The sequence below is a fragment of the Rattus rattus genome, chromosome 18 (genome assembly GCF_011064425.1).
Source record: "Rattus rattus isolate New Zealand chromosome 18, Rrattus_CSIRO_v1, whole genome shotgun sequence".
NCBI classification, from domain to species: domain Eukaryota; kingdom Metazoa; phylum Chordata; class Mammalia; order Rodentia; family Muridae; genus Rattus; species Rattus rattus.
Genome location: NC_046171.1, coordinates 28,722,053 through 28,735,348, shown reverse-complemented (window position 1 = coordinate 28,735,348; position 13,296 = coordinate 28,722,053). Strand labels below are relative to the sequence as shown.

The following is a 13,296-nucleotide window of genomic DNA, read 5'->3' as shown; positions in this document are numbered from 1 at the left end:
CATTTTTAGTGGATGCAAGATCTCAAAACTTTTTCTAACAATGGTAAAATATAAACTGGGGTTTTTATTTTGGTGACATTTGCACTAATGGATAAAAATAGATGATAGGTAAAAATGTGAGCGCCTGGACACAATTCAAGGCAGAAATAGCTAAAAAAAAATTCATTATATTCTTAACCTCCAGCAAAAAGGAACATCGGGAAGAACCTCATTGAACTAGTAGCGAAAAGTACAAATTTCACTGACCTGCCCCCTTGCCTTCATGCACTGCATGAGTCATTATCAGATGAAATGGGAACACTTTGTAGCAGCACTTCTACTCAGAGAAGTATCTGGGTGGTCTGAACACACACTGATTGAGTCGTACACTGGATTAGCCACTTTCCCCACTCAACTCCATTTTTACTTAGATGGTTTAATCTTTACTGAGTCTTAAGTATCTGGAGGATATTTTAGGATATTTAATCTTTATTAAGTCTTATCTGGAGGGTATTTTAGAAACTACAAAGTGAGCCTGTCGCTTCGAGAACTATAGCTGGCTGTATTTGTCAATGATAATTTAGGAATTCCACAAATTAGAAATTTAGAAAACTTGCATCCTCTCCTATTGAGTCTGATAGCTTCCTAATACTAATGGTGACACTGTATGCTGCACTTTAAAATATGCATGTATATAATGCTCCACTAATAATTTAGGGAACCCTATTTTCCAAATGGAGAAAAAGACTCTTCCAAGTTCAATGTAAGACTGACAAGAAAAGGTTTAATAGTGGAATTTTAAACACCTCAATGAGAGGAACTCTACCACTCGGATGGGATTTGGTGACATAGGCCTTTACCCTAGGTAACTCTATGGAGTTTCAGGGCAGCCTGGTTTAACATTTCCAGCCCAGCTAAGGATATACATGTAAGGGGAGGTTCTGATGCTAACCGTGTTCCCCAGTTGGTTCTTCATTTGTCCATAAAGAAGGCCAGGGCTAATTGATGGGTACAGGTGGAACTTCTGGGTCCCAGGAGGAAAAAGCAGACACAAGGAAGGAAAAGGGTCTTTTCTGCCATGCTTTGGAAGAAGGAGGACACAGTAATCATGTAAGACCTCAAGGGTAGCTTGGGCCTGAGGCCTCTGCTACTGGCGAGTGGCCAAGGATGTTAGGCAGGGGCTAGGTGGAACAAGCCACCAAGTTTAGGGCAGGAGCAGAGATGGAGCGAAGGGCAATGGTGTCTAGTAGGGAAGTTGTAGGGTAACATGACAAGCTGTGTGTGTTTCTTTTGTCCTCGGATTCAAGGGGCTTGGGAGTGGGCTGGTAGTGTGACCCCTCCTGGAGCAAACAATCCTAGAGCTAAAAGCAGAAAAACCAAAAGGGAGGGGCTAGAAGCACAGTCGCAGTCCAGGGAAAGGCGGTATTGATATATATTACTACACATAACATACACAATGAGACCCTGTCTCAAAAAAGCATATACCTCTCTCAAGTTTTGGCATAGTATCAGAGAACACCCATTCATGATTATCAAAACACATCATATTCCTTAGCGAAGACCACACAGCACAGCAGATTAGTACATAGGAAGAAATGAGACTTGTAAAGCTACATGAGACACAGTGGTAACACCTGAAATCCCAGCACTTTAGAGGCGTAAGCAAGAGGGCTGCAAATTCTAGGTATCTCAAGCAGCATAGTAAGATCCTATTCAAGAATAAAGAAAAAACAGAAAGCTAGCTGGGCATTTGGTACACATATTTATTCCCAGCACTGAGAGGCAGAGACAGAGGGATCTCTTTGTGAGAATCATGCCAGCCTGGTTTTTACATAGTAAGTGCCAGGCCAGCCTTAGCTACACAGCGGACCCATCTCAGAACAACAGCAACAAAAGGCTGAGGATGTCGCTCAGCAGTCTAGCACAAAAGTTCGTAAGTTCAATCACCAGACCCACACAAAACACACCCTCAGGTCAGGAAATGCAAATCAATACTAATGTTCTCATAAAAATCCCTCTTCTTTTGAAAGGCGTTTTTATAATAAGTATTCTCAAAATGTACTTGGTTTGTTTTTATTTCTATAAATGAATTAGTAAATATTTAAACTTTTCATAGTTTAAATTTTTAATCTAATTATTATTACATGTAAGTCATATAAAAAGAATTTGCTCACTCTCTCTTCCGCTCTTCCACTCTCCCCCTCCCCCCACCTCTCTCTTCCTCTCCTGGCTTGACACGGAAAAAAAAAAAAAAAAAGAATTTGGATCCTGTGCTACCTTGAATGAGAATGGCCCCTATAGACTCATATTTTGAAGATTTGGTCCACAATTGGTGGAGCTGGACTTTTTTGGAAAGGATTAGGGGTTGTGGCCTTGTTTGAGGAGCCTTGGAAAAGAAGGTCCAAGCAACAGGCCCAAAGGGGGGATCCAGCTCAAGGGGAGGCCCCAAGACCTGACACCATTACTGAGGCTATGGAGTGTTCACAAAAAGGGACCTACCATGACTGCCCTCCAAAAGACTCAATAAGCAGCTGAAAGAGTCAGATACAGATATGTGTACCTAACCAATGACAGAAGCTGCTGACCCCTCTAACTGAATTAGGGAAAAGTTGGAAGAAGCTGAGAAGGAGGGCAACCCTGTAGGAGGACCAGCAGTCTCAATTAACCTGGACCCACGAGATCTCTCAGACACTGATCACCAACCAGGCAGCATACACCAGCTGAGATGAGGCCTCCAACACATACACAGCAGAGAACTTCCAGGTCTGAGTTCAGTCAGAGAAGATGCACCTAACCCTCAAGAGACTGGAGGCTCCAGGGAGTTCAGAGGTCTGGTGGGGTGGGGACCACCTCATGGAGACGGGGGTAGGGGGTATGCGGGGTGGGGAAGGTATGGGATTCAGAACAGTTGGGGAGTGGACCAGGAGGGGAATAAAATCTGGAGTGTAAAAATAAATAAATAAATGAATGAATGAATGAATGAATAAATATCGTGCCTAGTTGATAGAGAACGTAACAAAAATAGTTCTTCAAATTTCAAAAACAATCTATTATAAACTAATTTATGGAAGCAGATTTCTTAACTTGTATATTTTGCTCATACCTTACTAAAATTTGGAGGAGGGTTTTTGCCTCTACATAAATTTGAGAGGGCCCATACAGCATTTCTGGTGGTTGTAAGTCTGTTTGAATTTGTTAATAACCTGCCAAGAAAAGAAAAGAACTGTCATTTTATATTCACTTTTCTATTTTAACTATTTTTTAATTTTCTCTGATATAATTAATACTTAAAACTGATAAAACAAAAAGGGAACTTAAAATGGATTATATTAGATCTAAACATTTAAGTTGCTAACAAACTGAAGGTAGATATCAGAGGAAATGTGCAAAATTCCTTTTGTTAAGATCATGAAAATGCTACCTTATACAAATCAGAAAGCCAGGGACAGTGTCAAACCCAGTGAAGGTCACTTACTGTTTTATTTTAACAGGTCTTACTTGGTGAGTGTGTGTGTGTGTGTGTGTGTGGTCTGTGTGTGTGTATGTGTGGTCTGTGTGTGGTGTGTGGTCTGTGTGTGTGTGGTCTGTGTGTGTGGTCTGTGTGGTCTCTGTGTGTGTATGTATGTGGTCTGTGTGTGTGTGGTCTGTGTGTGGTCTGTGTGTGTAGTCTGTGTGTGTGGCCTGTGTGTGTGTGGTCTGTGTGTGTGTGGTCTGTATGGGGGTCTGTGTGTGTGTGTGTGGTCTGTGTGGTCTGTGTGGTGTGTGTGTGTGTGTGTGTGGTGTCTGTATATATGTAAGCCTGATAGATGAATCCTGATAGATGTTAAGAAACTGAGTATCTGAAACAAGAATGTCTTTTCTCTCAGCTCCCTAAAAAGTTATTAACAATCTTCCACACATTCCCTAAAATGTTATATTGAATATATAATGGTTATTCTGACGGTTTGAATGAGACTGGCCTATAGGGCTTCTATTTAAATACCAGGGCTCCCTACAACTGGTGGCTGTTGGGCAAGAATTAGGAGGTGTGACCCTGATGGCAGAGGTGCATTACTGGAAATGGACTTGAGCTTTCAAAAGCCGTCCATCATCCACAGTTCACTCTCCATCTCCTGCTTGTGCATGGGATATGGCCTCTGAGCTGCCGCTCCAGCCACCATGCCTTCTCTCTGCCATGATAACCTCTAACCCTCTGACACTGTAAGTCCGATGAAACTCTTTCTTCTGTAAGATACTTAGTTCATGGTCTCTCATCATAGCAATCCAAAGTCACTCATACAATCATTTATGTTTTAGTTAATGATGTCTAAATAGGAGACTTCCAAGACAGTGACGTAACAAGTAGACGCTGCCACCAAGGCTGACAACTGAAGCTCCAGCCACAGGATTCTCACAATGGAGGAAGAGAACTGAGAGAACTGACTCCAACAGCCGTCCTACAAACACACACGAAATGAATGGAGGAAGAGAACTGACTCCAACAGCCGTCCTACGAACACACACGAAATGAATTATAGGAGACTCCGTAAAATAGTGTACATGTGTGTACAAAGTTTTAGGGAGAAATGGGCCCTGGGGACATCCTAATAATTCTTTATAGCTTACAAAAAGAACACACATCAAAATGAGGCATGTGATAGTGCAATTCTAGGAGTTTATTAAGGTGCTAAGGGTTTTCATAAACCTGCTAGAGATATAGAGAGCCTAGGCTGGAAACTAACAAATAAGCAAACGAGAGAGCTGCCTCGCCATTGCTGTTCTCACCAACTTTCCCAGAATTCTGGAAGGTTGTCAAGTTACAGCCTTGGAAGGATTGAAATATATCATTAACTTTTCTGGTATTTTAATTTGCCCTTGCTCAAAGCCATCTCTGTAGCCTGGCAGATGAATTTATTCAACTGTTTGGCCCCTATTCCAGAGGAAGCAGAACAAGAACATATACCTTGTTTGAAGCGCTTAAACATATGTTGCTAGCTTTGTGGGGACTCTGAAAAATGGATATATGTGTTTGTCTTTATTTTGCCCATCTAAGAATGCTCTAGAGGTAGAAAAGCAGCTAAATGTCTCTTTATAAGTACAGAAACCTAGGGCAAAAAATATATAGCAAACCAAAGACATTGAAAACATGGAAGGAAAAACTGGGGAGTGAAATGCCCTGGAGAAGTAAGCCATTTGAAAAGCTTCATGTATCAGACATCTAGATAACCATCCACATCTTCAGGTCAGAGTACACACTCAGGAAAACACTGGGGAAGGCCCCACCTTCAGGCTCAGCATAAACAGAGCATAAACATACTGAGTCACAGTAGTAACTGACTTAACTAAGTGCCTTAATATGGGTAACACCTTAACAATTTTTAAAACATCTCTTTTAGAGGACTGGAAAGTCACCAAGAGTACTAAGAGTACTTGGTGCAGGCTGGAGAGATGGCTCAGTGGTTAAGAGCACTGACTGCTCTTCCAGAGGTCCTGAGTTCAATTCCCAGCAACCACATGGTGGCTCACAACCATCTGTAATGGGGTCTGATGCCCTCTTCTGCTGTGTCTGATGACAGCTACAGTGTACTACTCATATACATAAAATAAATAATCCTTTTAAAAAAACTTTAAAAAAGAGTACTTGTTGCTCTTGCATACAACCCAGGTTTGATTCTCAGAATCTACATGAACCTCTGAACTGTAAGCCAGCCCCAATTAAACGTTTTATGTATACAAGTTGCCTTGGTCATGGTGTGTCTTCACAGCAAGAAAACCCTAAGACAACACCCAAACTGGAAAACAGAAAATGAAACTACCTCTATACATATGATATAATCTCATATACAAAAATCTAATAATCTATAAAACAAAAACACACATTAAGACCCAATCTCAAAAAGAAAGCTACTAGTTATAGTAGTAAATTCACAAAGTCGCTAGGTATAAGATCAACATCTCAAATTAACTAAATTCCCACACATTTCCTATAAATACACTTTTTTAAATTAAGGAAACTTTTATTTACAATAAAAAAAAGATATTCCTTTGGTTGTGGTGGGGTTAAATATGAGTAAATCTATCACAAGTTGAAAACACTGCAAGAAAAAAATATACATGTATATTTATACCATCTAACTTACTAATAAGTTTGGATCTAAAATAGTCCCCAAATATCATGCTAGCGGTACAAAGGATAATAGAACCTTTGAGATGTGATACACAGTAGACGTTAATTAACTCACTAGAGGAATGACTTCAAGATTTGGAGACTTTGGCCCTTTCTGCATGTTAATTTTGTTTCCTGACCACTGAATGGAAAGGTGACAGTTGCACCCTATCACACTTCCCTGAAATGATGATGATCTCTGTGGGGACACAAAGTAACTCTGCTGAGTAATCATGTTCTGAAGTCTCCAAACCTGTGAGCCAAAGCCAGCCTCTCCTCCCTACAGATTTGTCACAGTGAGAGAAAGCACGCTAAATAATGGAGTGGTCTTTGTTGCTCTGTGTGGCGATTATGCTTGCACTAACAAATGCTGACCTCTGACCCAGCAGACATCTGACTACAGTTTGGGGGTGTTCAGCATCTCCTGCCTTAGTATTTTGTAAACAGTGTTCTCCACCACCTTCTGATTGGTTAAATAAAAGGCCTATGGTCTATAGCAGAAAGCAGACTAGTAAGGTGGGACTCCAAAAACAGGAATCTGGGAAGGAGTGGGGCTAAGGGGAGGGCAGGCCAGGAAGGAAGGAGCAGTAACTAACCACCCATGTGGCAGAACTTAGCTTAGTATAAATGGAACAGTGTAGTTACAAGTCAGGAGAAAACAATGCCTAGTTATAAGGCCAAAAGCTTGTAAATAAATATAGTCTCCGTGCCATTATTCAGAACTGGAGTTGGCATAGAAAGGCCCAGGGATATACATACCTACAATAGAGCATAGCAACACGGTTCTTTACATGTGATCAGCTCTCCTCTTATGGCTAACTAGAAGCTGCAGTTTGTCACTACTTCTGCAATCACAAGAATAGCACTCGAATACTGCTACTCCAGGAAAAGGCCAAAAGTCAAAAAAGCTTCTATGAAATGTATTTCGGTGTTAAACCATCAAACCAGTCACATGTTCAACCAATGTAAACTGGAGACTGCCTTAGAAAATTTAATCAAGGTGTAAGACTTGTTTACTAAAAACTACAAAACATTTAAAGACCTAAATAAATTACATTACAACCCATGTTGTTAAGAATGCAATCTACAGGGGCTGGAGAGATGGCTCAGCGGTTAAGAGCCCCGACTACTCTTCCAGAGGTCCTGAGTTCAATCCCAGCAACCACATGGTGGCTCACAACCATCTGTAATGGGATCCGATGTCTTCCTTCTGGTGTGTCTGAAAATAGCTACAGTGTACTTATATATAATAAATGAATAAATCTTAAAAAAAAAAAAAAGAATGCAATCTACAGATTCAGATTTGCAATTACTTTTTCTGCAAAAACAGAATGTCATTCAGCCATAAAATGAAGCGTTAATACATGAAACAAAACAGATGAAGGCTGAAAACAATACAGTAAGAGAAACAACCCAGACACAAAGATCATGATATAGTATTCAACTTATGACACATAGAAAAGGTAAAGACACAAACCAGATTTTAGTTTCCAAGGACTGTGATGGTGAAGTGCGATATGACTGCCTAATGAACATTAACTCTCTGAATTGAAAAAAAATTCAGAAAGTCCATAGTGATGATAATTGTTTAACACGAGAAATATACTTGATGCCACTGAATAGAAGGACATAAAATGGTTAAAATGAGCTGGCACAGGTGCTCATTCATCCTGTAATCCCAGCAAGAGGCTGAGGTAGGAGAACTGCCATGAGGCCATCCCAGGAAACACACAAAAGTTCGAAGGTAAAGTCCATCATGGTAGGGAAGGCCCGGCGGTATGAGCGCAAGGCAACCGCACACAGTAAACCCACCGACCACGGGAAGCAGACGGTGGTGAATACTGGCACTCAGCTTATTTACCATTTTAACTCAGCCCAGGGCTGAATAGAATTCCAGCTACAGAACAGTGCCACATAGCTCAACTGAGTTTCCAAGATCAACTAAAGCAATTTAGAAACTCCAAAGCAAACATGCACAGAAGTCTGTCTCCTAGGTTATGCTGTATCCTCTCAAGTTAACACTCAGTATTCACCATCACACATCGAATGCTGTTCTACTTTATCTGTATTTGAAAAGATTTTCCTCTAACAGATGAAGCCTCTGAAAGATAATTTCATTTAAAACAAAATGATAAACCTGTTTTCTTTTGTCTATATTATATACCATGATTTGACAAGTTTTTTTTTCAGCAAATCTTTTAGATTTTCAATTCCACCGACACAAAGTAGAGCAAAAGAAAACAGGGCAACAATACAAAATTATAAAGTTAAACTACATGTGAATAAAGTTGTATTAACATAGTCTATGGAACTAAAAGACTTACATTTACTAAGAGTTAAATTCATTAGTGTCATAATAATAAAACTTCAAACAAAAATAACCACATGACATTATTAAAAATCATATATTTGTTTAAACATTAGCTGAGTGAATTTCCATGTAATAGATAGATAATTCATCATTATTTTAAGGTTAGCAGCTTCCTCTAAAGTGACAGTGTCTGGTAGCTAGCCTGCTTTACTTCTTTTTTAACTTTTCAATATTACCTTTGGTTCTCTTCCCCTCTTCCTCCCAACTGAGACTGGGATTCATGTAGTAGAGAATCATCTTAAACTCCTGATCTTCCTGCTTAAACCTCCCCAATATAGGGATTACAGGTTGCCTCAGAGGACAAGGTACACTTCTCCAATTTTCAATAAAATTTTCAACTTCCTATACTTAAATTTTATATTGAAACTGTTATTTTCTAACATTCCTTCTAAAATGCATTATGTGAACATCTAGCAATACACAGTACTGTGCTTTTTGTCTTCTATTAACTTAGCTTTGCTCAATTACCAACAAGGACATTTGTAGAACATTGAAAAGAGATCAGTGGCTAACAAAAGCTTACCACTTCCTTCATAAACTACTGCTAAACTGGCAAATTAACAAGTAGCAAAATATTCTAGAAACAAAATGCTTAATTTATCTACAGATCAAATGATCAGATCAGAGAAAGATCACATGGAAAGGACAATGGCACACAGGAAGGCACAAAACAGTAAAATTGTAGCAATAGTTCAGTGGCCTGCATGCAGATGGTCCTTAATAAAGTTTAATAGTATTAAGTCATGCCAAGAAATTATTTCTATATTATTGTCTATTAGGACAAGGGGTTGAGTGGGAGAGAGAACTGGACTCTCAGAAGTGCGGACAATCCTGAGAGCTCAGGGGAGATCACCACTTCTGCTCACATTCCTGGCCCAAGAGAAACCTACCTAGTGCCCACTGAATACAAGAACCTAGGAGCAGTCATCAGCAGGAACCTTCTGGTTTCTGCCAGCAACAAGAGCCAAAAGCCAGACGCCTGGAGCTCTGACACACCTCACAGCAGAGGTATGACCAACTCTTCTGCTCCAAGCAACCCAACTGGAGGCTTCAGGACACACAGACACAGGAGCAGCTCTCTGCTCCCAGATCCAGCTGAAAGCAAACAGGTCTACAGGAGTGCCGACACACAGGCTTACAGAGACCACAGGACAAGCTAACACCAGAGACAACATGATGGCAAGAGGCAAGCAAAGGAACCTAAGTAACAGAAACCAAGACTACTTGGCTTCATCAGAGCCCAGTTCTCCCACCAAAGCAAATACTGAATATACAAACACACTGGAAAAGTAAGATGATGATGATAGAGAACTTTAAGAAGGACATAAATAACTCATTAAAGAAATACAGAACAACATAGGTGAACAAGTAGAAACCCTTAAAGAAGAAACACAAAAATTTCTTAAAGAATTGCAGGAATGCACAACCAAACAGGTGAAGGAATTGAATAAAACCATCCAGAATTTAAAATGGAAATAGAAACAATAAAAAAAGCACAAAAGGAGACAACCCTGGAGATAGAAAACCTAGGGAAAAGATCAGGAGTCATAGACGCAAACATCACGAACAGAATACAAGAGATGGAAGAGAGAATCTCTGGGGCATTAGATATCATAGAAAACATTGATACAACCATCAAAGATAATGTAAAACACAAAAAGCTCCTAAACCAAAACATCCAGGAAATCCAGGACACAATGAGAAGATCAAACCTAAGGATAATAGATATAGAAGTGAAGACTCTCAACTTAAAGGGACAGTAAATATCTTCAACAAAATTATAAAAGAAAACTTCCCTAACCTAAAGAAAGAGATGCCCATAAACATACAAGAAGCCTTCAGAACTCCAAATAGATTGGACCAGAAAAGAAACTCCTCCCGTCACATAATAGTTAAAACACTGAATGCACAAAACAAAGAAAGAGTATTAAAAGCAGTAAGGGAAAAAGGTCAAGTGACATATAAAGGCAGACCTATCAGAATTACACCAAACTTCTCACCAGACACTATGAAAGCCAGAAGATCCTGGGCAGATGTCATACAGACCCTTAGAGAACACAAATGCCAGCCCAGGCTAATGTGTCCAGCAAAACTCTCAATTAACATAAATGGAGAAACCAAGATATTCCATGATAAAACCAAATTTACACAAGATCTTTCCACAAATCCAGTCCTACAAAGGATAATAGATGGAAAACTCCAACACAAAGGGTGAAATTACACTGCAGAAAAGGCAAGAAAGTAATCTCTTTGCAATGAAACCAAAAGAAAAGAAACACAAACATAATTCCACCTCTAACAACAAAAATAACAGGAAGGAACAATCACTATTCCTTAATATCTCTTAACATCAATGGACTCAACTCCCCAATAAAAAAAACATAGACTAACAGACTGGATATGGAAAGGGGACCCAGCATTTTGCTGCAAACAGGAAAAACACCTCAGTGACAAAGACAGACATTACCTCAGAATAAAAGCCTGGAAAACAACTTTCCAAGCAAATGGTCCCAAGAAACAAGCTGGAGTAGCCATTATAGTATCAAATAAGATCGACTTTCAACCAAAAGATATTAAAAAAGATACGAACGGACACCTGATATTCATCAAAGGAAAAAATCCACCAAGATGAACTCTCAATCCTGAATATCTCTGCTCCAAATGCAAAGGCACTTAATATTCATAAAAGAAACCTTACTAAGCTCAAATCACACATTGCACCTCACACAATAATAGTGGGAGATTTCAACATCCCACTCTTATCAATGGACAGATCATGGAAACAGAAACTAAACAGAGACATAGAGGAACTAACAGAAGTTATGAACCAAATGGATTTACAGATATTTATAAAACGTTTCAAAAAAAAAAAAAAAAAAAAAAAGAATATGCCTTCTATTCAGTACCTCTGCAAAACTGATCATATAATCAGTTACAAGACAGCCCTCAACAAATACAAGAAGATTAAAATAATCCCATGCATCCTATCAGATCACCAGGGACTAAGACTGGTCTTCAATAACAACAATAACAACAGAAAGCCCACATACACATGGAAGTTGAATAACACTCTACTCAATGATAACGTGGTCAAGGAAGAAATAAAGAAAGAAATTAAAGACTTTTTAGAATTTAATGATAATGAAGGCACAACATACACAAACTTATGGGGTACAATGAAAGCAGTGCTAAGAGGGAAACTCATAGCTCTGAGTGCCTCCAAAAAGAAATTGGAGAGAGCATACGTCAACACCTTGACAGCACACCTAAAAGCTCTAGAACGAAAAGAAGCAAATACACCCAAGAGGAATAGAAGACAGGAAATAATCAAATTCAAGGGTGAAATCAACCAAGTAGAAACAAAAAGAACTATAGAAAGAATCACCAAAACCAGCAGCTGGTTCTCTGAGAAAATCAACAAGATACATAAACCCTTAGCCAGACTAAAAGGAGGGCAGAGAGAGTGTATCCAAATTGACAAAATCAGAAATGAAAAGGGAGACATAACAACAGAATCTTAAGAAATTCAGAAAATCATCAGAGCCTACTACAAAAGCCTGTATTCAACCAAACTGGAAAATCTGGATGAAATGGATAATTTTCTAGACAGATACCAGGTACCAAACTGTAATGAGGGTCAGATAAACCATCTAAATAGTCCCGTAACTCCTAAAGAAATAGAAACTATTAGTAAAAGTCTCCCAACCAGAAAAAGTCCAGGACCAGCAAAGTGAAGTGGCTGGGTATAAAATTAACCCAAAGAAATCAGTAGCCTTCCTCTACTAAAGGGTAAACAGGCTGAGAAAGAAATTCGGGAAATGACACCCTTCACAATAGTCACAAATAACATAAAATATCTCCGTGTGACTCTAACCAAGCAAGTGAAAGATCTGTATGACAAGAACTTCAAGTCTCTGAAGAAAGAAATTGAAGAAGATCTCAGAAAATGGAAAGACCTCCCATGCTCATGGATTGGCAGGAGTAATATAGTAAAAATGGCCATCTTGCCAAAAGCAATCTACACATTCAATGCAATCCCCATCTAAATTCCAACTCAATTCTTCATAGAGTTAGAAAGAGTTTTGCAAATTCATCTGGAATAACAAAAACCCAGGTTAGGGAAAACTATACTCATCAATAAAAGAACTTCTGGGGGAATCACCATCCCTGACCTCAAGCAGTATTACAGAGCAATCATGATAAAAAAAACTGTATGGTATTGGTACAGAGACAGGCAGGTAAATCAATGGAATAGAATGAAGACCCAGAAATGAACCCACACACCTATGGTCACTTGATCTTTGACAAAGGAGCTAAAATCATCCAGTAGAAAACAGACAGCATTTTCAACAAACGGTGCTGGAACAACTGGAGGTCAGCATGTAGAAGAATGCAAATCAATCCATTCTTATCACCCTGTACAAAGCTTAAGTCCAAGTGGATCAAGGACCTCCACATCAAACCAGACACACTCAAACTAATAGAAGAAAAAGTGGGGAAGAGTCTCAACCACATGGCCACTGGGAAAATTTCCTGAGCAGAACACCAATGGCTTATGCTGTAAGATCAAGAATTGACAAATGGGACCTCATAAAACTGCAAAGCTTCTGTAAGGCAAAGGACACTGTCATTAGGACAACATGCCACCCAACAGATTAGGAAAAGATCTTTACCAATCCTACAACAGATAGAGGGCTAATATCCAATATATACAAAGAACGCAAGAAGTTAGACTGCAGGGAGACAAATAACCCTATTTAAAAATGGGGTTCAGAGCTAAACAAAGAATTCTCAGCAGAGG

General features: G+C 39.3%; 1 protein-coding gene across 2 annotated transcripts in view; it reads right to left on the bottom strand.

Moving 5' to 3' along the window:
- The window catches only part of Kpna5 (karyopherin subunit alpha 5), a 59,887-nt gene that overhangs the window by 29,463 nt on the left and 17,128 nt on the right, over positions 1 to 13,296 (bottom strand). For both annotated transcript variants that reach the window (XM_032888335.1, XM_032888336.1), the window contains exon 8: positions 3,083 to 3,182. In XM_032888335.1, the coding sequence (XP_032744226.1) occupies positions 3,083 to 3,182 (100 nt within the window). The remainder of the gene's footprint in view (positions 1 to 3,082; positions 3,183 to 13,296) is intronic.